Source organism: Cervus canadensis, chromosome 9, assembly GCF_019320065.1.
Source record: "Cervus canadensis isolate Bull #8, Minnesota chromosome 9, ASM1932006v1, whole genome shotgun sequence".
In the NCBI taxonomy this organism is placed as follows: domain Eukaryota; kingdom Metazoa; phylum Chordata; class Mammalia; order Artiodactyla; family Cervidae; genus Cervus; species Cervus canadensis.
Genome location: NC_057394.1, coordinates 64,485,183 through 64,511,226, shown reverse-complemented (window position 1 = coordinate 64,511,226; position 26,044 = coordinate 64,485,183). Strand labels below are relative to the sequence as shown.

General features: G+C 36.4%; 1 protein-coding gene across 8 annotated transcripts in view; it reads left to right on the top strand.

The window, feature by feature from the left end:
* ZC3H13 (zinc finger CCCH-type containing 13) overlaps positions 1–26,044 on the top strand; it is a 98,535-nt gene that overhangs the window by 35,823 nt on the left and 36,668 nt on the right. For all 8 annotated transcript variants that reach the window (XM_043477616.1, XM_043477611.1, XM_043477615.1 and 5 more), the window contains 3 exons: positions 5,123–5,262; positions 6,292–6,452; positions 12,369–12,566. In XM_043477616.1, coding sequence (XP_043333551.1) covers positions 5,176–5,262; positions 6,292–6,452; positions 12,369–12,566 — 446 coding nt within the window. In that variant the 5' untranslated portion in view covers positions 5,123–5,175. The remainder of the gene's footprint in view (positions 1–5,122; positions 5,263–6,291; positions 6,453–12,368; positions 12,567–26,044) is intronic.

Below are 26,044 nucleotides of genomic sequence, written 5' to 3'. Positions count from 1 at the left end.
TGGTCTGTATGAGTATTTCTCAAACATTTCAATCTCAGGACACTTCTCACTCTTTTTAAGGACCCTGGAGAGCTTTTCGTTTTGTGGATTATCTGCTTCAGTAGTTTCCATTTTAGAAGTTAGTTCTGAGAAAATTTTTAAATTTAAATTTGTTAAACAGTGACAGTAGTAAATCTAGCATACAGTTTTATGGAAAACAGCCATGCTTTGCAAAAGCAAAAATAAAAATTGGAGGAGGTGGCAATATTTTAAATGTTTTTGCAAATCATTTTAACTTCTTAAAGTAAACTTAACTACCTTAATGAAAGATACCTAGATTTTTGTGTCTGCTTCTGCTTTCAGTCTGTTAATGATATTACATATCATGTGACATCTGGAAAATGCCACTGTATACTCTAGAGATTGAGTAAACCAGGCAAATAATGTAGAATTATGGAAATACTTTTGATCTTCTGGAACTCCAGAAATTGTCTTGGAGATCTCAGGGAGTCCTCATACTGGTCTTTGAGACCCACTTGTCTTTAGAAGCTGCTTTAAAAACTTTTAGTTGTTTCCTCTTCCGACTTCCCAAGACTTTTTTTTTTCCCCTCACTTTCAGTTTTTCTCCCCAGATGAAATCATGCTCCCAGGGCATCATTAACATCTACATATTAATGACTCCCAATATGTAGAGCTCTTAATTGAGGCATTACCAGTTGGATATCTCTACCTGAGTTCCATATCTTAAAGGCATCAGTTTTCCTACTGGTTTCCCGAAAGTCTAAGGGTTATTGTTGAGACTCCTTCCGCTCAACCCAGACACTTAACATAAATCTCAACATTTGTATCTGTTGAGTGTCTTTCAAAACCACCTGTTTCTCTAAATTACTACTACTAATATTCTAGTTCTTAAGATACCTATTTGTTGCCTATAAGTGTATTTTACAAATAATTCTCTAACCTCATGCTTTGAGGTTAGTCTCATCTCCTAAATCATTCTCCGCTTGAATCCCAGACTGATCTTCACAAAAGATTTCCTTTTATTAAAGTATAATAATAACTTTCAGAAGAGTACATGATTCATGTGTACAACTTACTGAATTTCCACCATAGAACAGGTTTGTGTAAGCAGCACACATCAATACATAGAAAATTACTTGTATCCCATAAGCCCCTTCGTACTCCCTTTTTTGAGTCACTACTTTCCCAGCCTCCACCTCCTGAAGGTACCTGCTGTCTGATTTTTACCACCATGGGTTCTTTTGTCTGTTTCTGACGTCTACATAAATCTTTAGCATGTACTCTTTCTGTGCTTAGCCAAAACAATATGTTTGTAAGATTTTTGAACACAGTTATAGTTCATTAATTCTTATTAGTATATAGTAGTTCATTATACAGAGAAGGCCATGGCACCCCACTCCAGTACTCTTGCCTGGAAAATCCCGTGGACAGAGGAGCCTGGTAGGCGGCAGTCCATGGGGTCGCTAAGAGTCGGACATGACGGAGCGACTTCACTTTTACTTGTCACTTTCATGCATTGGAGAAGGAAGTGGCAACCCACTCCAGTGTTCTTGCCTGGAGAATCCCAGGGACAGGGGAGCCTGGTAGGCTGCCATCTATGGGGTCACACAGAGTCGGACACGACTGAAGTGACTTAGCAGCAGCAGCAGCAGTTCCTTGTATGAGTATACCATAACTTATTCATTTTTCTGCCAATAAACATTTGGTTAATTTCTAGGTTGGGGCTATTTTGAATAAGTTGCTACTCCTAATCATACCTTTGATAAACATGTACTCATTTCTCTTGAGTTTATGTTTGAGAGTAGGATTATTGGGCCATTGAGTCTACATATGTTCATCTTTAGTAGATAATGTCAAGTCAAAAATAGTTCTTTCTGTGGTATTTTTTGCCTTTTTCATCATAATCATTCTAAAGATAGGTGGTTGTATCTTACTGTGGTGGTTTTAGTGTACATTTCCCTAATGAGTAATAAGTTGACAGTTTTCTTATATTTACTGGCCATTGTACCACCTGTTTTGTAAACGCTATAGACTTTTGCCTACTTCTTTATTGTTACTGCTTTTTTGGTTGCTGAATATTCTTTATATTGGAGAAGGAAATGGCAACCCACTCCAGTATTCTTGCTTGGAGAATCCCATGGACAGAGGAGCCGGGTGGGCTACAGTCCATGGGGTCTGAAAGAGTCGGACATGACTGAAGCAAACAACACATTCTTTATATAGTCTGAATATGAAATCTCTTAATCAGTATACATATTATAAATATCTTCTCTCACTCTTTGAGTTAGAGTGAACTTCTAAAAGAATAAATTAGTTCATTTCACTCCCCTATTTAAAATTCTCTCATTTCCCATTGCCTATAGGATCCAGTATAGATTGTTATGTACCTATAAAGCTTTTCATCATCCCCACTTGTTTTATGTATTTCCAGCTCCCATTCCCCAAGTCTTTATTTTTTGTTTGGTTCTTAAACTGACCATATTTGTTTACCACAAAGACTAATGCAGTAATATAAAAAGCAAAAGCACCATTGTAGTAGAAGAGAAAATGTATGAACATATTTGGGAAATCTTGGAGGTATGTACATTCTTCTAAAATAAGTATAAAATCCAGAATCCATAAAAGATTTGATTATATAAGGATTTAAAATTTTGTACCTAACTAAACATAGAAGTCATCTATTAGAAATAGATCACTAAAAGAAAATACTTGACATGTGTTGTATGTAAGCATATAGTAAAAACACTGTATAAACATATAATGAACTTCCACAAATACATAAGAAAAGGAGTTCAGTTGAAAAATGGGCAAAAAATTAAAAAATTGGGTATGTAATGCCTGTAGAAATGGCCAGTAAATGCTCAGCTTTACTATAGGGAAATATCATTGAAAATAAAGAGATAACATTCTTCACCCATCATTCTGGAAGAAGTGAAAAATACTAATATTATCAAGTGAAAGTTTACTTTGGTAAATCTGTTTCTGAGTATGAAAGCGAAAGTGTGGTCTCTTAGTCATGTCCGACTCTTTGTGACCCCATGGACTGTAGTCTGCCAGGCTCCTATGTCCATGGAATTCTCCAGGCAAGAATACTGTATTAGGTTGCCATTCCCTTCTCCAGGGGATCTTCCTGACCCAGGGATCGAACTAAGGTCTCCCACATTGCAGATAGATTCTTTACCGTCTGAGCCACCAGGGAAGCCCCCAAAATTTCTGAGTATAGTTTGGCAATATTATAAAAATACAACATAAATTATATTAATATAAACATTAATATAATCAAATTCTGAGTATATTTGGCAATATACTACTACTTGGCAATAGTATAGTTTGTCAGGAAAAAATATATATTGTTTGCCAAACAAACAAGTATAGTTTGGCAAATTAAAAATTACACTTACTCCAGCAAATTTAATTTGAGAAATCTGTTCTGAAAAGAAAATACTTGCACTTGTAAACCAAAGTAGGTATCACAATGTTCATTGAAGTCTTGTTTATAACAGCAAAATATTGAAAACAAACTCTCAGAAGGAAAATGGTTAAATAAACTATGATATATTCATATCATGAAATGTGATATGAATGTGTTGCAGATGTTAAAATGAAGTTGTTTGACCTTGTGTATGACATGGAGAGATCTTTCTGTAGGGCAGTATAGAAGACTATACATTTAAAGCTTTATTTTTATATCTATTATTAATTGCAATAGATTTCTAAAAGTAAAATTGTCATATTAAAGGATATGAATGTTCTTAAGGTTTTTACTCATGGCTGCCAAATTATTGTCCAGGCTGGATGTATTAGGTTACATCGCTACCTCCAGAGAATGAACATGCCTTTTATCTGTACCTTTGCCAGTACCAGATATTACCATTAAGGGGAAAAAATGGCTCTTTAATACATGAAAAAGACTTATTTATCTATCATCTGCATTTCTTTTTATGAATTGCCTGTTCATGTCCTTTGACCATTTTTCCTTTTAATTAGTAGGAATTCTTTATATATAAAGAATGTCAGTGATGTCCATATTTTTGTCCTTTAAGCAATCAAGTAGGACTCCTTTATCTTTTTTGTTTTTTAGTTCTTCACTTTATTTACCCCAGGTTAAGAAATGATGATCTTAAGTTCTAAAAGTGTGATTTGAGAAGGCTCTTCAGTTTATAAGTGGTCAGTCCCAATGTGGTCAGGTGTTAGGATAGCAGTCAGTGAAATTTCCTCCTCTAGGCCTGTTGACATTAATAACAAAGAGATAACAGTGCCAGCTGGCTCTGAAAACATCTATATGCATTTGTAATGAAATAGTCTGCACATCACTCTTCCTTGTCTTCCCCTCTTTAACCTTCAAATTCTTTTCTTTGAAAGGGTAAATAGAAATAGTACATGGTATCAGCTCTGTTGAAGAGATGGACAGTTCTAATCTAAGGAACTGCTACAAACCATTTGTAATGAAAATGTTATAGATCATTCAGGAATGAGCTCATGTATACATTAGTATTAAAATTACTTTTAGTAATGATATTAATTAAAAAGCAAAACTACAGAAACAGTATTGTACATTTAATGTAACCTTAATACTAATGAGTCTTTAAGAAAAGCAGGGAGATAATGAATCACATCATATACAGTATGAAATATTAAAGGTTTTGGTAGCCTTAATACTTAGAATTTGTAGTTGAGTATTTTAGTTATATCTTTTAAAAATTCCATCTAACCAAAAAGCCAACCCACAAACAACCCAAAATGACTTACAGAAAATCAGGAACCTTAAGACTGGTTTTTCATAAAGAAATTAGCTATATCAATTTTAATTGTTTATAGACACAGCATGCTGCTGTGCTTAGTCATTCAGTCGTTCGTGTCTGACTCTTTGTGACCCCATGGACTGTAGCCCGCCAGGTTCCTCTGTCCATGGGATTCTCTCGGCAAGAATACTGTAGTGGGTTGCCATGCCCTCCTCCAGGTAGAAACAGTATATATTTCCTTTATTTTTTAGAAGTATGTTACTCTTACTAAAGAATCTACCATTTTAATTAGTATAAAAAATAGTTGAAAAAATTGCTATAATTTTTGGTTTAGATAACTATAATAGTTTTTGAAAAGTAATGGAATTTTTATTTTAAAGATTCTGACAATGGAGATATTAATTATGATTATGTTCATGAGTTGTCCTTGGAAATGAAGCGTCAAAAGATACAGAGGGAATTAATGAAGCTGGAACAAGAAAACATGGAGAAAAGAGAAGAAATTATTATTAAAAAGGAGGTATGCTATTTATTGAAATATGTTAGTAATTAACAGCAACATGGATATTGATTGGAGAACTCATTAACTGCTTGCTACATCTCAAATTATATTGGGGTATTGATACTTCATACGTGTTAATCAATTAATCTTCACATTACTCTATTAGATAAATAGGACATATTTTTATTATTGAACAGATAAACAAAACTGAGTTTCAGTTGCCTGGAGTCACCAACTTATGTGCAAAGGGACTCGAATCTATATACACCTGATTTTTAGGCCCATGCTATCTCTGTAGAATACTTGTTTCTTTTCTAAAGAGTAGAAAGAGATAATATATTGAATATATTTGAATATTGAATGTATATTTGAGTATATTTGAATATAATTTGTGATTTTTCTGAGGAGGTTTTTAAATTTCATAATTTTCGTTTGCTTTATTGATACTAATGTTAATAGCTGTGTGGCAGATATAGAAGGGGCTGGAGAACCTGATGCCCCCGGTGCTGAGCAGAGTTCTGTTTTAGACTATCTGTGATGAGCTTGGACATCCTGCCCCAGCCATGCCAGCTCCGGTCAGCTCTCTCTGCAACCTTACTGTCGCTTCCCTGTTAACAGTCATAAGCTCCAAATAAGAGCCTACAAACTGCCTATGACTTTCCTGGTGGCTCAGATGGTAAAGAGTCTGCCTGCAGTGCAGGAGACTGGGTTCAGTCCCTGGGTTGGGAAGATCTTCCTGGAGAAGGAAATGGCAACCCACTCCAGGATTCTTGCCTGGAGAATCCCATGGACAGAGGAGGCTGGTGGGCTACAGTCCACGGGGTCACAAAGAGTCAGACACGACTGAGCAACTTCACCTTTACTTTTGATATTAATGTTGGGGCAGTTAACATATTGGTTAACAGTATAGGTTTAGGAGCCTATAGTAATGTGTGGTGGCTGTCATAACACTTAATGTTTTATCTGAAGTTTGTTGTTGTTGCTTTGTTGTCTGATTGTAGCAACCATGATTGGTATACTTTCTGACTTACTGAATTCTTTTGAAAGGTTTCACCAGAAGTGGTTAGATCAAAGTTGTCTCCATCACCTTCTCTAAGAAAGTCTAGCAAATCTCCAAAGAGAAAATCAAGCCCTAAGTCATCATCTTCAACTAGCAAGAAAGACAGGAAGACAACTGCAGTATCTTCTCCATTGTTGGACCAGCAGAGGTCAGTAGGGTGATAAATAGTGCCAGAATGAAATAGCTTTTTCTGACATGATATTCAAAAGAATTACTTAGTAGATTACAAAAGGGTACTTTTAATACATAGAGCATTTAATATAAGCTTTTTTATTTAAAAAAAAAGTATGAAAAGTTTCCACTTAAAAGAAAATTAAAGAGAACGATGAAACAAAGATCTGTACCATACCTATATATGCTTCAGAACTTTTTTCCCCCCAAAAAACTAAGCAGGTGTATTTCCTGTCCTCCCCCCTTGAATTTGTTGTTTATGATACTTGTGCATGTGTGTTTATACTTCCATATTGTATTATCTTACAACATATAATATTTTCATTTATTTAGTCTTAATGTAGATATAGCTTTTCTTCTGCAATGTACTGTTTTACTTGGCTTTTTTGGCAGTTTTTTACATTTACCTATGTTGATATATATAGCCATAGTTCTTTCATATTAATATTTATATATTTACTTTTTTTTTTTTATTTACTTTTTTGTTACTGAACATTTAAGTCATTTCCAGGTTTTAGTTATTACAAGTTATGCACAGTGAACAACGTTCTTCTTGTCTCCTGGTGTATGAAGCAGTATGAATACATTTTTTAGAATTGTAGTAGCCAGTTGAAAGAATAAGGATAGAAATAAATTACATTGAGAGGTTGAAAATAAGGCAGGAGATAGTTTTCCATAAAATGTCATCTGTACTCTTTAAATTTTAAATTTGATTTCAATTAAAGGGCATACACTAATTTATTATTAAAGAACAAGTCTAAACTGAAAACCTTTTCTCAATATTTGACCAATTGGTAGATGTCTGTATGACCCCATAAGGAAATTTATATTTGTTCTCCCTCTAGTTTCTGGAGGCTTTAACCCTGTTCTAGACTTCATTTACTTCTTGCCTAGTTTATTATTAATATATATATCATCCTACAAACTATATTAACTTTATCTAGTGTCCATTCCCTCACACATGTAAATGTATTCATTCAGCTGCCCTAACTGTTCACTTTACAAATGTTGTAAGAGATATCTTAAAAGAATAATTCCTATTAATTTATTATGTCATTGAAAAACTCAGTAGTTTTCTATTCTATTGAATGAAATTCAGATTTTTTAGAGGGGAATTCATATATTGATCTTCTCAGTCTTGTCCATATTTTTGTCCAGTCTTCCTCCTACACTCATCATCTTTAGTCCTTCAATGTCTAGCTCAAATTCTGTCTTTGCATTAAGATTTCCCATTTCTCCTTACTGAACATAATTTCTGCTCCCTTTGTATATCTATCAGATTTTATTTATACCTTTTGCATAATACTAACTGCTATTTCCATTATTATATTTTAGCCGTGGTGTACATGTTTTACAACTTCTATTAAATTTAAGCTTCCTGAAGACTGTGAACTTGATGGTTCACTATTCTATATTTCCATAGCACCTACTCTTTAAAGAGCTTTGCCTTATAATAAGGCACTCTGTAAAGTAGGCTTAATTCTCTGCTTTGCTCCTGGAATTGAGTAAAGGGATATGAAAGAAGTCAAACTACAGAGTGATAAGATTTAACCCATCTGTTCTTTTTCCTTTTAATTAATTAACCAATTATATAAATTCCCCTAATTTCATTTATTTCCCCCCAAAACCCAGCATACCAGAAACACTCCTTTTCATTTTCTTATCCTTGTTATTTATGAAATCTTCAGTATTTAATCTCTTCGTAGAAAGTTTTGATACCTATTTAGTTGAAGGGTTACTTTCATCCTGTTTTTCATGTAGTCTTCTCTAACAGTCTTATTGGTAATTCACTTATCCTTTCAATATTGAGCATGAATTATTGGGGGCTGCCAGTTGACATTAGTGGTAAAGAACCCACCTGCCAATGCAGGACACTTAGGAGATGCAGGTTCAATCCCCGGGTTGGGAAGATCCCTGGAGGAGGAAATGGCAACCCAGTGTTCTTGCCTAGAGAATCCCATGGACAGAAGAGCCTAGCAGGCTGCAGTCAATGGGGTTGCAAAGAGTCAGACATCACTGAAGCAACTTAGCATGCACACATGAATAATTATATTGATTTAACTATTATATTTCTGTATTATGCAATCCTGAGTCTAAGATGCATCATTAATTTAATAATAGACATAGAAGGACCTGGAAAACAGTACATTGAAGATACAAAGAAAACACTGAATTGGATATAGCACTTCTGTAGTCATGCAGTTTACATTGCCTGGAGGGTATCAGATCATCAACTTATAGTTTCATTGTGGATCATACGATAAACTGTTTGAAGACATTCAACAACAAGTAATGATTAGAATTTCAGTTAAAATTCAGTGGAATATTGCAACCAATGCCAGTAAATAAACCAAGGGGGAAATCAGGTAACCTAACTCCTTGGTTTTACTCTGTGGTTATCATATTGAAGGGACAGAGATAATCACAGACAAATTAAGACTCACACTTCTCCCTGAAAGTTAGCAGTTTTCTGTGACATTTGTTGTGAGAGATAGTCTGATACTAAGCTTTATGCTAAGATGTAAGAGTGGCTTAAAATCAGTAAATGTTTTATTGTTTCTGTTCCTCTCTGTTGTTTCTCAGTTTTTATTAAGAAAATTTTTCTTTTTATCAGTAATTTTTTTGTACAAAGATGTGTGAAGTGTGTCAAAAGCTATTCAAAAGAATTAAGTTTTGGGGAGAGAGAGAGAGATAAGCTCTAAAAAGTGATGGAAGTAGATAATTGAGCTCTGTGCCACAAATAGGAAGTGAGCTCTGTGCCCCTAAAAGGATGATCATTTGACTTAGAAAAATGTTGAAAGATCTTGCTGACTGCAGAGTGCACAAGACCAATTTTGGCCCATTCTGTTGGAAGGCACTTGCAAACTCTAAATCTGTGACACAACTGTTTCCCAACTATTGAATACGTATATTTTTGAAGGTATTTGAAGAAATTCTGCACTTTATTGAGTGTAGTGTTATAATCTTGGTTGTTATGATAGCTTACTCCCAGAATGTGAATTTAACACAACCAGAAGTTTATTTCTCACTCAAGTAAGGAATGGTATTTCTGATTAAGAGGTAACTCTCCTATACATGACTTCCCTGGTGGCTCAGACGGTAAAGCGCCTACCTACAATGTGGGAGACCTGGGTTCAATCCCTGGGTCGGGAAGATCTCCTGGAGAAGGAAATGGCAACCCACTCCAGTATTCTTGCCTGGAAAATCTCATGGACGGTGGAACCTGGTAGGCTATAGTCCATGGGGTCGCAAAGAGTTGGACACGACTGAGCGACTTTCACTTCTCCTATACATGGATATTGAGTAACTAAGCTCCTTCTGACTGTGGCTTCACTTACCTACATTATTGAGGACCAAAAAATGAAATATGCAAAGAAAAAAAGAGTATTGCACTTATTTAGTTATATAGTTTATAATTACCTGGAATATGAGAGGCTTTTTTATTAATTAGGCCTGGAAGTGGTATACATCACTTCCTCGTATGTTCTTTTGGCCAGAACTTGGTCATTTGGTCACATCTAACTTTATAAATGTCTATAGAGTATCATTCAACAGTATGGTCAGGAGAAATTTTAGTAAATACCTAGTTAGTCTCTGTCACAGGCAGTAATGTGAAAATACAGTTTGTGTCAAGAATTCCTCTATCATTTTGAAATGATAATGGTTGAAAATGGTTTTTTAGTAATGTTGATACTATCTGTATCAACTATTGATTAGTGTGTCTGTTTTTTAATTGGAAGACAGTTACTTTACAATGTTTGGTTTCTGCTATACAACAACTCGAATGAGCTGTAAGTATACATGTCCCCTCCCTCTTCCGCTTCCCTCCCCCACCCCCATTGTGTCTTTTAAATGGAAAAGACATTTATTACTTACCTGTTAAATACATTAAAGGTCTCAGTCATCTCATAAATATGCAGTGAGGTAATGTAGCCCTAATAATGGTTCTTGGCAGAAGACAAAGATGAAAAGCAGATCTGGTCATATTTTAATAATTTCTGACTTGCTGAATGGTTTACCCTATCTGTGATAATAAATAGGGAGAAAGACTAAGGCAAATTTTCTGAATGCCCACTCTGAGTCAGTTGCTTTTTTTATCTGTTTTTAGTCTTACCAGCAATTTTGAGGAAGATACTACCTGTTACTTTTTTATTTAGCTAAGGAATCTTGGGCTAGAGAACTCAAGGTCACAGGTAGTAAGTTCTAGGATTTTGGCTTAGGTCATAATTTATAAATATCAATAGGTAGTGAAATAAGTAGCTAGTGAAAACTTTTCAGATACCGGAAAAGAAAGGACTCCTTTAAAACTCAGTACCAGACTGAACATTCCATGTTGCAGAAAATAGGAATGAATTGAAACAATAAATTAATTCAGAATTTTAGTATGATTTGAGAGGATATTGCATTGATCTGTTGAGAGCAGTTGATCGTGAAAAAATTAAAGCAGTCTGTGAACAAGGATATTTTGGAACGAAAATGATTTTTATACTGGAAATAACAGAATAATGAGATTGCCAAACTTAGAATTAATAGAAAACTTATGAATTTGAAAACACATTTAAGATACTGGAATGCAAAAGGAGAGATGGGAATAATGAAAGATAATGGAGGAGTGACCTAGGAGATATGCAGTAACTGCATTAAAGCAAACTAGAGAGCCCCAGGTCCTGTGGAGAATTGATGAAATAAGAATAGGAAAAACAATGAGCAAAACACTTAAGGTTTCAGATTGAAACAGCACTCTGAGTACTGGAAAAGGTTAAAAAAGAAAACCTAGATTTATCTTGATGAAATTTTTAATTTCCAAAGAATAACGTTTTATAAGCATACCAGCGGAAAAGCTGAAAAACCTGCATAGGAAAAGTAATTGACTCTCTTTGGACTTTTCATCCAAAACACTAAACGCTGCAAGATATTGTAACAGTATTTATAGAGCTCTGAGGGAAAAAGATATCATTCTGAAATGCTCTAGTATTCAGTCAAACAACTGTCAAGGTATGAAGACAATTTGTAATGTGTAAGGGCTCAGAGTTATAGCACTTAGTCAGTTCCAGATAGATTAAAACCATGAAAGACAAAATTCTAAAATTTAAAGGATCATCTCTGTAGTCTAAGAGTTGGAAAAACATTTAAATGATTGTTTAATATATAAAACAAAGATTTAAATAAATATTTACTAACAATGCTTAGGGTTTCATTTATACTTGATGTAATTGTTCTTTATAATGCTGAAAACATGGAAGCCACCTAAAAACCTTATCAATGTGAAATTGTTTATAAAGAAGTTATAGAGCATATCTATTAGGGGAATTCTGTACAGTCCATAAGAATAATTATAAGAATCCACTTTTTGTTATAGAAATATACCAATACTGTATGTAGTACAAACAATTTTTAAAAAGCATTGCTTTATGACTGTGCATATGGGGGTAGGCAGGGAAGAAAGAAGGAAAAGAGACATGGAAAAAGTGTGGATGTTTATCCATGGTGTTACTATCGGCTGTCCTTGGGTAATGGAATTGTAGTTGTTTTTTACTTTCCTATCTACTTTTTTATAATAAGCTTAAAATTTTTTCAGTTCTTTTTTTTTATGACATTTTCTTTCCTAAATATCTTCCTATTCCACCTCTATCTTTTCTCAGAAATCTACCTTTTAAAATTATATAGTAGCACTGTTAATGAAATAGGTAGCAAGTAAATCTTTGCTCATTTCTCTGGTTTTTTTTTTGTTGGGGGATATTGATTACTAGTATATAAAATAGTAAATGGCAAGTTATTGAAAGGAATGCTAACCATTCTTTAATTGCGCTTTGTTAAAATGAAAAAAAAAACAAAACACTTATTTCACCTTCTAAAAGTCTTTAGACTTCTGACAGCTTTGTGTTAACTTTAGGAATTCAAAAAGCAACCAAAGTAAGAAGAAAGGACCGCGAACTCCTAGCCCACCCCCTCCTATACAGGAAGACATTGCTCTGGGGAAAAAATACAAAGAAAAGTATAAAGTGAAAGACAGGATAGAGGAAAAGCCAAGAGATGGAAAGGACAGAGGACGAGATTTTGAAAGACAAAGAGAAAAAAGAGACAAGCCAAGGTAAGTAGGATTTTTAATAATCTTACTTTCTTAAAATCCATAATACTCTTCAGAAGCTTTTAGGCATTACTATCCTGGATTTTTTAGTGTTTTTTAAACTCTACCTAATAATTACCATATTGAAGTATTTCTACTTCAATAAATGTTACTAACATAGCAAATCATTATTATCTAAGAAACATAAAATTTCTAATTTTACCCACTTTTAAATGTTCAGTTCAGTATTGTTTTATATATGCGTGTGTGTGTATATATATATATATTTTTTTTCCCACAGTGTCATGAAACAGATTTCCAAAACTTTTATCTTGCAAATCTGAAACTCTGTACCCCTAAAACAACCTATCCCCAACTCCCCCACTCCCCAGTAACCACTATTCTGTCTGTTTCTATGAATTTGACTCCTTCAGATACCTCATATAAATGAAATCACTTTGTCTTTTTGTGACTGGCTTATTTCACTTAGCACTAGGTCTTCAAGGTTTACCCATGCTGTGCACGTAACAGGATTGCTTTCCTTTTTAAGGGTGAATAATATTCCATCATCTATATGCCATATTTTGTTTATCCACTCATTTGTCAGTGAACATACAGGCTGCTTCCACCTCTTGGCTATTATAAATAGTGCTGTTATGAATATGGGTGTGTGAACATCTCTTTAAGACCCTTCTTTCAATTCTTTTGGACATAAACTCAGAAATGGGATTGCCAGATCATATGTGGTTTCATTTCATTTTTAAATTTTGGAGAAACTTTGATACTGTTTTTCATACCAGCTGCACCACTTTGCAGTCCCATTAAGAGTGTTACAAGAGTTTGAGTTTCTCCACATTCTCATCAACACTTATTGTTTTTTGTGTTTTGGATAGCAGTCATCCTGACTGGTGTGAGATGATACTGTGATTTTGATTTGTATTTTGCTAATAACTGGTGATATGGAGCATCTTTTCATTGGTTTCCGGCCACTTGTATGTCATCTTTGGAGTGATGTCTGTTTAAAGTCCTTTATGCATTTTTAAATTGAGTTAATTTGATTTTCTTATTGAATTATAGAAATCCATTATATATTCTGGATGTTAACTCCTTATCATGATTTACATGATATTTTACATGTAAAAATACATGATTTACAGGTATTTTCTCCCTTTTCATAGGTGGCCTATTCATTCTCTTGGTGGTGTTTTTTTGATGCACAGAAGTTGTTAAAGTATGATGTGTCCTATTTGTTGATTTTGGTTTTGTTGCCTGTGCTTTCGGTATCAGAGCTAAGACATCATTGCCAACTCCAGTGTCATGAACACTTTCCTCTATGTTTTCTTGTAGGAGTTTTATAGTTTTAGACCTTACATCTAAATCTTCAATACCTTTTAAGTTAATTTTTTGTATATGGTGTAAGATAAGGTTCTCACTTCATTTTTTCTGTGTAGAAAACCACACCTCCCAGGACTGTTTTTTGAAGGAACTTTTCCTTCCCTCATTTAGTGTTTTTGGCGCCCTTGAAGATCATTTGACCATATATATGGAACTCATATATGGAACATATGTATCTAACTCATTTAGGTGAATGTTTTTTTTTTTTCCTGTCCCCACTTGTGACTTGAAAGAACCAGAATGATTCTATCAGCTCTTGCTAGGATCTAGCAACATTATGTCTTAGTGGAGCAATAAGAGTTGGTTAACTGGAACATCCATAATTCTTGAACATACTTTCCTAAAATATATTCTTTATCTTACTCAATCTGATAGGTTTATTTTTGAAAATGACATGTAAATCGGTTATAAATCATGTTAAATGTTCTTGCTGAAGTCTTTATTCTTCTCTAATGGTTCTTAGTGATCTTATTTTGTTATTTTGACCCAGAAATCTGTGAGAGGTGATTCTTATGTCCCTGGGGTAGTTTGCCATTGAAATAGTTAAGGAACTTTGTATTATGAGGAATTGAAGAATCAAAGGTTGATTCTTTGTTTTCCATTTTTTTCTCCCTGATCGTCTCTATCAGAAGTAATAAGATATGCCTAGGAGTCACCTGTTGCTCTCTGAACTTGAAAACTCTGAACTTGGTTTATTTCTTCTGTGTAAGGAAACTAAGCTGCAGATCACTGAAGGACTGCATGGGTGCCCTCTTGGCATTAGAGTCCTAAAGCCTGAAACCCCTAAAGGGGTCCAGTTTGACTTTGATGTTTGACAAGGTTGAAGGGGGACACTTTAAGTTAGGAGAAACTGATTTGATTTGTAGGTTTTTGTTTATTTTTAAGGCAGATTTGTTAACTTATCTCCATTCAGTTCAGCTCAGTTGTGTCCAAATCTTTGTGAACCCATGAACTGTAGCATGTCAGGCTTCCCTGTCCATCACCAACTCCCGAAGCTTGCTCAAACTCATGTCCATCCAGTTGGTGATGCCTTCTAACCATCTCATCCTCCCTCACCCCTTCTCCTGCATTCAGTCTTTCCCAGCATCAGGGTCTTTTCCAATAAGTCAGTTCTTTACATTGGGTGGCCAACTCCAAACATTGGAGTTTTAGCTTCAGCATTAGTCCTTCCAATGAATATTCAGGACTGATTTCCTTTAGGATGTTCTGGTTGGATCTCCTTGCAGTTCAAGGGACCCTGAAGAGTCTTCTCCAACACCACAGTTCAAAAGCATCAATTCTCCAGTGCTCAGCTTTCTTTATAGTCCAACTCTAATATCCAGACATGACTACTGGAAAAACCATAGCTTTGACTAGATAGACCTTTGTCAGCAAAGTAATGTCTGCTTTGTAATATGCTGTCTAGGTTGGCCATAGCTTTTCTTCCAAGGAGCAAGCGTCTTTTAATTTCATGGCTGCAGTCACCACCATCTGATTTTGGAGCCCCCAAAAATACTGTCACTGTTTCCATTGTTTGCCATGAAGTGATGGAACTGGATGCCATGACCTTAATTTTCTGAATATTGAGTTTTAAGCCAACTTTTCACTCTCCTCTTTCACTTTCATAAGGAATTTATTAATTCTAAAGCCAAACTGTGTATTTAAGAATCTTTGTCATTGCTTTCAGATTCTGGGATATATGATGAAAGGTTAGTATCTAAATTCCTTTTGGAGAAAATTGTACTTCAAAATTAATTTCGTTGTTATAATGGGCTTATTGGAAGTTTTTTGGCTATCAGAGTGTGCTGGGCTTAAGTGAAAGTATGCTGATACATTTATTCATTCAGTTGTTACTGACTTCCTAGTGTGTGTGGGGGGGGCACTATTTTAAAGGATACTGATGCAGCAGGGAGCTTAATGTTGGCCAAAGCTTTGTTACTACAGGTGGAAGTAATATAGTAATCATGTGTGTGTAAAGTAACATCTTTGCACATGTAGGTTTTTGTTTTTTGTTTTCCTTTCAAGTGAAGACGGCTTACTAGGCCTATTGGATTTAGGGGATCACTTACATTTCTTAAAGGGTGGTCCAAATGTATGTGCGCACTCGTGAGACAGATGATGCCACAAAGCCACATGATTCTATGCCTTTTAAGTCCTTCTCCCTGTCTTCTGTGTCTCAGTTAGTTCTTCAACTTTCTATATCAAGGGCGACCAACCTGGATTTTAGGGTCTGATTTGTGAGTTAGAATTTGCCTGTGTGTGTTTTGGTGAGGGGGGATATGTCCATAGCCTTTGAAAAGTTTTTTTAGAATTACGAATCATTCTTTAGGCCTTTGCCACTAATCTGGCATCGAGAATTCAAGTGCTTTCCTCCGAAATCTTCATTGTCCATGTCAATCTTGTTAAGAATATACTCTGTTCCCAGAATATTTTGTTAATTTGAGTCACACTAAATTTTGTTGTGTAGTTGTTTTTGAAGCAAATAATGTCCAGGCCACTGTTCTGTATCAGTGTCATCCAATTTGACTGGTAGACTTTATTCAACAGAGATTTATTTATGCAACATTGATCAAAAACTGAATACCACTTGTTTATCCAAGGGGAATAAAAAAGCCTTATTAATTTATTACTCTGCTTTTAGAGAATATAGCAATTTCCCATAGTATTTTTTAAAATAAACTTTCTGTGACCTGTTCTATACAGAAAGCAAAATCTTGATTACTTGGAACCTAACTAAGTCATTTTTATTCTGTAATTTGTTTTAGAAGAGGTGTAGCTCACAGGAAAATTAAGTTTGAGTTAGATATTTAACCAGGAAATCACTTGTTAAGGGAATATTTTGTATCATTATTTTTAACCTACTGTATCTAGATAATCCTTAACTGGATATTTTCAGTGGACTTGTAATATCATCTTTATCAATGAAAATATTCTATATACTTTGCTCAATCTCAAATGTGAGGCAATATATTAGTGTAGTTTAAGAACAAGGGATTAAGCAAACACAAAAACTTTTTGGATAGTACTTAACCAGAAAAGTTAGCTAACTATTGCATATAGTTTATTCTGCTGGTTAAATATAGTTTTATGATGGTTAATATGCTTTAATCAGAATACTAGGTTGCAGAATTTTTTGGTTTAATAAGATAATATTAAGACCATAGTAAGTTATGTTTTTTTAAAAATCACTTTATTGTAATTACCTGAATATGTCTTGATAGGAATATAAATACCTGCATGAGTCTTACCCATATATTTTAAAGACAGGTGTGATCATTCAGAACTTGTTGACTGACATCACCTTAGTAGAATAAACAGCTTACCACCAAATTGATGGTCTTATTTTCGTTCAGTGATTGTGCATATCTGAATAATTAAAAACAGAATGGTTCAGACCTTTGACAAAGACTGTTACATATTGGATTAAATCTTTGATTTATTCAATATCTGCCATTCATAGTGTGAACTGGTGAATCTTATTCTGTGGCCATTAAGGACAGGTCAGGGAGGAATCCATGGGCGCACTCAATAAGCATTTCTATAGACTGAACTGATAGGTTTCTTGAGTAAGTATATACTAATGTTACTCAGTTATGTAGAGAGGATGGGAAAATGTTACAGTAACATTGTTATGGAGCATTTCACACACACAAAAGTAGACAGTAGTATGATGATCCTCGTATCCATAGTTTCATTTGTACCCCTGTCTACTTACCCACTCCAGTGCTATTTTGAAGCAAACCCCAGACATCTTCCTGGAGAAGGAAATGGCAACCCACTCCAGTATTCTTGCCTGGAGAATCCCATGAACAGAGGAGTCTGGTGGGCTACAGTCCACGGGGTCACAAGAGTCAGACATGAATTAGTGACTAAACCAAACCAACAGACATCTTCAGTTCAGTTTAGTCGCTCAGTCATGTCCGACTCTTTGTGACCCCATGGACGGCAGCACGCCAGGCCTCCCTATCCATCACCAACTCCTGGAGCTTGCTCAAAGTCATGTCCATTGAGTCAGTGATGCCATCCAACCATCTCATCCTCTGTCGTTCCCTTCTTCTCCTACCTTCAATCTTTCCCAGCATCAGGGTCTTCTCCAGTGAGGCAGTTCTTTGCATCGGGTGGCCAAAGTACTGGAGCTTCAGCTTCAGCATCAGCCCTTCCAGTAAGTATTCAGAGTTGATTTCCTCTAGGATTGACTGGTTGGATCTCCTTGCAGTCCAAGGGACTCGCAAGAGTCTTCTCCAACACCACAGTTCAAAAGCATCAAGTATTTGGTGCTCAGCTTTCTTTATAGTCCAACTCTCACAACCATACATGACTACTGGAAAAACCATAGCTTTGTCTAGACAGACCTTTGTTGGCAAAATAATGTCTCTGCTTTTTAATATGCTGTCTAGGTTGGTCATAACTTTTCTTCCAAGGAGCATGTGTCTTTTGATTTCATGGCTGCAGTCACCATCTGCAGTGATTTTGGAGCCCAAGAAAATAAAGTCTGTCACTGTTTGCATTATTTCCCCATCTATCTGCCATGAAGTGATGGGACCAGATGCCATGATCTTTAGTTTTCAGAATATTGTGTTTTAAGCCAACTTTTTCACTCTCCTCCTTCACTTTCATCAAGAGGTTCTTCAGTTCCTCTTCACTTTCTGCCATAAGGGTGGTGTCATCTGCATCTGAGGTTATTGATATTTCTCCCAGCAATCTTGATTCCAGCTTGTGCTTCGTCCAGCCCAGTACTTACATGTACTCTGCATATAAGTTAAATAAGCAGGGTGACAATATACAGCCTTGATGTACTCCTTTTCCAATTTGGAAACAGTCTGTTGTTCCATATCCAGTTCTAGCTGTTGCTTTCTGACCTGCATACAGATTTCTCAAGAGGCAGGTCAGGTGGTCTGGTATTCCCATCTGTTTGAGAATTTTCCAGAGTTTGTTGTGGTCCACACAGTCAAAGGCTTTGGCATAGTCAATAAAGCAGCAGTAGATGGTTTTCCTGGAAGTCTCTTGCTTTTTCGATGATCCAGACATCTTACTTTATTTGCATATATTTTAGTATATATCTCCAAAAGAGAAAGATACTTAAAAATATACAGTCACTGTACACACACACACACAATCACCAGAAATATAACTGAATCACTTTGCTGTACACCAGAAACTCACACAGTATTGTAAATCAGCCATACTAAAAAAAAAAAAAGCCAGTATCACCTCTAAAAGGAAAAAAGGAGTGTAATATAATTTTAAAATTCAAACTTTAAAATCATTGGTGAATTTGTAATATCTTTTATAATATCTTCCCAATTAGTGGACTTTAGCACAAATAATATCATGAAGGATATGCAAACCTTTTAATAGTAATATGGAACCTTTGTATTCAGGTTGGGAACTGGTTGTCTGAGGCATTGTCTTTTTTTCTGCAGTTAATTGAGCCTTGTCTGTAGACGTAAAAAGTATTTTTAGGTGAATAATAATTTAGGCTAGGGATATAAAATTAAGACACTTAAATAAATACAGCCGAACATAGTTATATGCTAAATTCATAATTGTTGTTTAGTCACTAAGTTGTAGCTGACTCTTATAATTCCATGGACTGTCGCCTGCCAGGCTCTTGTGTCCATGGGATTTTTTAGCCAAGAACACTGGAGTGAGTTGCCATTTCCTTCTTCAGGGGATCTTCCCGACCCATAGTTTGGACCTGTATCTTCTGTGTCTCGTGCATTGGCAGGCAGATTGTTTACAACTGCACCACTGGGAAGCCCCTATTCATGGTAGCCTTGTGTTAAAGTGAAATTATTTTATAAATATCAAAATAACTGCATTGGGGGGCAAAATCTTTTATATTTAGTCCAGTTGAGTAAGGCTTGGCCTCTTTTTTATAGATGTGATACTGAGAAAATTTGTTGAACCAAAGGAGAAGCTTGTATTTTGCAGCCAAAATCTAAAGTGGTATTTATGTTTCTAAAAATTGTGCTCTCAACCCTTTATCTATCATGTTTAGAGACTAAAAAAGTTTCTCAGGGAGGTTTTCAGGAGCGGTAAGTAGTTGCAAATTTTAGCCCTATTTAATAATTGGTCCAATCATAAATGCATAAAATAGCATATAGAGGCCAAAACTTCAATCCACTAAATATGTGGGACTGTGTTGTATGTAGTGAGATAAATGAAGTAATAGATAAGCAGCCACACTACCGAGATCTATTGCTGGCTGTGGTTCAGTGCTGTCTGGTGGTGATTTTTTTTTTTACTGACAGTTAAATGGCCTGTCATTGGATAGAACTTCCAAGACAGTGTCAGGGATTTCAAGAATCTCCCTAATTTGACATACAGTTTGTTGGTCTGAGCTGAAAACACTGTGGGTCTGAGAAGTTGCTCTAGGGACTTGAAAACCGTTCTTTACCTCTCGCACACCCCGCCCCCGGCTGGATTGCCTGTTGTTTCTTGGCAGGGGCTGATCCTCTATCTCTTCACCACCCCATCCTATTTCAGGAGAAAGGGATAATTTTAACTTGATGCACCAAGTAGAAGATAGGAGCCAGTTGTCTTAAATTTGTGTTATGCTGGTGTGCATTGTTTCTGGGCTTTATTGCATTTTAACCACCAGCTCTCTTACTCTTCAATTCAGTTTAGTTGCTCAGTTGTATCCAACTCTTTGCGACCCCATGGGCTGCAGAATCCCACGTCTCCTTGTCCATCACCAACTCTTAGAGGTTACCCAAACTCACGTCTATTGAGTCGGTGATGCCATCCAGCCATCTCATCCTCTGTCGTCCCATTCTCCGCCTGCCCTCAGTCTTTCCCAGCATCAGGGTCTTTTCAGAAGAGTCAGCTCTTCACATCAGATGATTGTGTTTCAGCTTCAACATCATTCCTTCCAGTGAACACTCAGGACTGATCTCCTTTAGGATGGACTGGTTGGATCTCCTTGGAGTCCAAGAGCTTGGAAACAATCTCTTCATGTGCCAGGGATGCCGGATATTGGTTTCTTCTGACTTGATCACAGTGATGGGTACAATTTTTAGTTCACTCTAGTCATGTAAGTCTCTTGAACCAAATTCTGAAAAATCACTTTATTTAAATGGCACATAATTCTGGGCTTGAATATGGTTGAAGGATGTGCTGATAATAAGTCTTAACATTCTTCTTTATTTTTTAATTGAGGTTTTTGAAATAAGTTGTTTCTACATAAATACAAAAATGAAATTGAACCACAGTTATTAGTACTTGGACAGAGGAGCCTGTTAGGCCGTAGTCCATGGGGTTGCAAAGAGTCAGACGCAACTGAGCATCTAAGCACATACTCTATAAAAATGTTGAATCACTATGTTGTACACCTGAAACTTAAAAAAGGCTCCTCTGTCCATGGAATTTTTCAGGCAAGAATACTGGAGTGGCTTGCCATTTCCTTCTCCAGGGGATTTTCCCAGCCCAGAGATCGAACCGAGGTCTTCTCCCACATTGCAGGCAGATTCTTTACCATCTGAGTCACCAGGGAAGCCCCTATTTATATGGAGTCCATTTAGAGCTATTATAAAATATTGGCTATATTCCCTGTGCTGTACGATAAATCCTTGTAGCTTATTTTATACCTAGTAGTGACTTACTTTTTAAAATAAGTTTCTTACATAAACAATAAAGCCTAAATATTTCTATGTGTGAAATGTGTACCATTTTGTCTTCTATTTTACCCCTGAAAGGAGAGTTGATTTTGATAGTGTCCATAGTTCATTTAGTGTTTTTTAAGTGTGCTTTTTGCATGATGATTTTAAAGGTTGGATTATGAATTTTAGCTACGATAGCTTACAGTGAACAATGTCAGATTTGTGATCTCCGAAGAAGATTTAGTTTCGAGACCAGGGACCAGGCTTGATCACTCAAGAGCTTTTGTGTAGCAGTTTTATTAAAGTGAAAAAGGGACAGAGAAAGCTTCCGACACAGACATCAGAGGGGGATGCACAGTGCCCTCCTGCTAGTCTTAGCAAAGGGAGCTGTATACTTTTGTAATTGGTTGTTATAGTAAGTCAAAAGAATGTCTCAAGGTTGTAAAGGCCTTACCAGACCCACTCCCATAATATACATTTTAAGATAACAGGATTAGAACTAACAATAGAAAGATTTTACAAGACCCGTTCAGACAATATACATTTTAAGATGACAGGATTAGTCAGAAGGTTCTCAAGAAGGAAAAACATGTCCTCAAGCAGGTTACATTCAGTTCAGTTCAGTCGCTCAGTCTTCCTGTCTGACTCTTTGCGATTCCATGGACTGCAGCACACCAGGCTTCCCTGTCCATTACCAATTCCTGACCTTGCTCAAACTCTTGTCCATCGAATCAGTGATACATTGTTGTTGTATAATCCTTAGTACAGAGTTTAAGCTGAGTTGTTTTGTGTGTAATCATCAGTTCTGGGCTTAAAGAAAAAAATGTGTCCTTTTCTCCTCCTCCAGAGCCCCAGACCCCTTTCTCCTCCTCCTCCTCCGGGACCCCAGACTTCTTATCAACTACCTAAGAATTGACTCTCTCAGTTATATTATCTAAGTATATTTTCATATTTGAGAAATAGAAACCATTTATTGAGAAAAATTGGTGTTACAAATTTTAAGAAAGTCTGGAGTAAACATATCAGTTTGTAGGTGGAATTACTTGCATCTCAGATGAAAGGAACTTTCACTTTAAATTGCATAAATTTTCACATCTTTTCCTCAAGTATACCCTGAATGTTCTCATTCCATGTTGTGTTACAATTATAGCAGCATTAAAAAGCTTTTGAATGGAATCAACTCAAGCTAAAGATTAGCTTTCCTTGTGTTTTATAAATCACAGTGTACTTGCTGACAGTCTACAGTTCTCTGTTTTAAGGTTCTGAGGCTTCTGTTTGTGCAATAAGCTTTCCTTTGTTCTTTATTTGAGTGTCAAATGTCACCTCTTTATTCCCTTCTAATAGGAAATCATTCAGTTTTAGAGTGTACTCAGTTCAGTTCAATTCAGTCGCTTAGTCATGTTCAACTCTTTGAGACCCCATGGAATGTAACACGCCAGGCCTCCCTGTCCGTCACCCACTTGCTTGCTCAAACTCATGTCCATCCAGTTGGTGATGCCATCCAACCATTTCATCATCTGTCATCGCCTTCTCCTCCTGCCTTCAGTCTTTCCCAGCATCAGGGTCTTTTCCAATGAGTCAGTTCTTACATCAGGTGACCAAAGTATTGGAGTTTCAGCCTCAGCATCAGTCCTTCCAATGATTATTCAGGACTGATTTCTTTCAGAGTGGACTGGTTGGATCTCCATGCAGTTCAAGGGACTCTCAAGAGTTTTCTCCAGCATTACTGTTCAAAAGCATCAATTCTTCAGTGCTCAGCTTTCTTTATAGTCTAACTCTCACATCCATACATGACAAAAATCATACCTTTGACTAGACAGACCTTTGTTGGCAAAGTAATGTCTCTGCTTTGTAATACACTGTCTAGGTTTGTCATAGCTTTTCTTCCAAGGAGCAAGCGTCTTTTAATTTCATGGCTGCAGTCACCATCTGCAATGATTTTGGAGCCCAAGAAAAGGAAGTCTGTCACTGTTTCCATTGTTTACCCAGCTATTTGCCATGAAATGATAGAACCAGATGCCATGATCTTAGTTTTCTGAATGTTGAGCTTTAAGCTAACTTTTTCACTCTCCTCTTTCACCTTCATCAAGAGGCTCTTTAGTTCTTCTTTGCTTTCTGCCGTAAGGGTGGTATCATCTGCGTTTCTGAGGTTATTGATATTTCTCCCAGCAATCTTGATTCCAGCTTGTGCTGCATTCCAGCCCAGGATTTCGCATGATGTACTCTGCATATAAGTTAAGTAAGCAAGGTGACAGCATACAGCCTTGACATACTCCTTTCCCATTTTGGACCAGTCCAGTCTGGTTGTAAGTGTTGCTTCTTGACCTGCATACAGATTTCTCAGGAGGCAGGTCAGGTGGTCTGGTATTCCCGTCTCCTTCAGAATTTTCCACATTTTATTGTGATCCACACAGTCAAAGGTTTTGGCATAGTCAATAAAGCAGAAGTAGATGTTTTTCTGGAACTCTCTTGCTTTTTCAATGATCCAGTGGATGTTGGCAATTTGGTCTCTGGTTCATCTGTCTTTTCTAAAACCAGCTTGAACAGCTGTAAGTTCATGGACCACGTATTGTTGAAGCCTGGCTTGGAGAATTTTGAGCATTACTTTGCTACCATGTGAGATGAGTGCAATTGTGCAGTAGTTTGAGCATTCTCTGGCATTGCCTTTCTTTGGGATTGGAATGAAAACTGACCTTTTCCAGTCCTGTGGCCACTGCTGAGTCTTCCAAATTTGCTGGCATATTGAGTGCAGCACTTCCGCAGCATCATCTTTTAGGGTTTGAAATAGCTCAACTGGAATTCCATCACCTCCACTAGCTTTGCATAGTGATGCTTCCTAAGGCCCTCTTGACTTCACATTCCAGAATGTCTGGCTCTAGGTGAGTGATCACACCATCGTGGTTATCCGGGTCTTGAAGATCTTTTTTGTATAGTTCTTCTGAGTATTCTTGCCACATCTTCTTTATATCTTCTGCTTCTGTTAGGTCTATACCATTTCTGTCCTTTATTGTGCCCATATTTGCATGAAATGTTGCCTTGGTATCTCTAATTTTCTTGAAGAGATCTCTAGTCTTTCCTATTCTATTGTTTTCCTCTGTTTCTTTGCATTGCACCGAGGAAGGCTTTCTTATCTCTCCTTGCTTTCTTTGGAATTCTGCATTCAAATGGGTATATCTTTCCTTTCCTCCTTTGCCTTCAGCTTCTCTTTTTTTCTCAGCTATTTGTAAGGCCTCTTCAGACAACCATTTTGCCTTTTTGCATTTCTTTTTCTTGGGGATGGTCTTGATCACTGCCTCCTGTACAATGGCATGAACCTCCATCCATAGTTCTTCAGGCACTAGAGTGTACTAGTTAATGTGACATGTATTTTACTACATCCCTGCAATATTCTAGAAGCTTAATTGCTAACAGTTTTGGTCAGATTTCAAGACAGTTTTATTACCTAGAGTCACCTCTTTTTTTGTATATGCAGAATGAACATAGGTGTGGGACCAATTAGACTTATATCTATAATTTGACTCATCTTGTTTTGATAACAGATCCTCTCTCTCTTTTCACTATTTTTCAGTCTTCAGACTTAAAAAAAAAAAAATAGCAATAGAAGAAAATGTAAAAATGCTGTGATACTTAGGAACGTTGGACTGCTATTACATAATATCATAGACTGGGTAACTTAAACAACAGGCATTTATTTCTCACAGACCTGGTTTCTGGGTAGTCCAAGGTCAAGGTGCTAGCAGATCTGGTTCCTGGTGAGGGCCTTCTTCCTGGTTTGCACATGGCTGTCTTCTCACTGTGTCCTCACTTACAGGGGGGCAAGAACTCTACAGTCTCTTCCTCCTCTTATGTGGACGCTATCTCATTATGGGAACCCCACCCTCAGGACTTCATTTAAGCCTAATTATTCCCAAAGGCCCTGCCTCCAAATAGCATCACCTTGGAGGTTAAGGCCTCAAACATATAAATTTGGAGTAGAAGGGGGAGGGGATGCAAACATTCATTAAATAGATGATTAAATCAACAAATTCCCCTCTCCCTGCCCAAAAGGATAAGTAGAAAAATATGGTTAAAATGCTGGAGACATAACTTGACAATACATTGGTGTTCTGTCCTTAATATGATAGCTTGATTATCTAAGCTTGAACTGAAGTTTTTCTTCCATTTTTGTGTGGATCACAACAAATTGGAAAATTCGTAAAAAGACAGGAATATCAGACCACCTTACTTGTCTCCTGAGAAACCTGTATGTGGGTCAAGAAGCAGCAGTTAGAATTGGACGTGGAACAACTGACTGGTTCAGAATTGGGAAAGGAACATGACAAAGCTGTATATCGTCACCTGCTTATTTAATTTATATGCAGAGCACATCGTGTGAAATACTGGGCTAGATCAATCACAAGCTGGGATCACGATCACCGGGAGAAATATCAGTAACCTCAGATTTACAGATGATACCACTTTAATGGCAGAAAGTGAAGCGAAACTTAAGAGTCTCTTGATGAGAGTGAAAGAGGAGAGTGGAAAAGC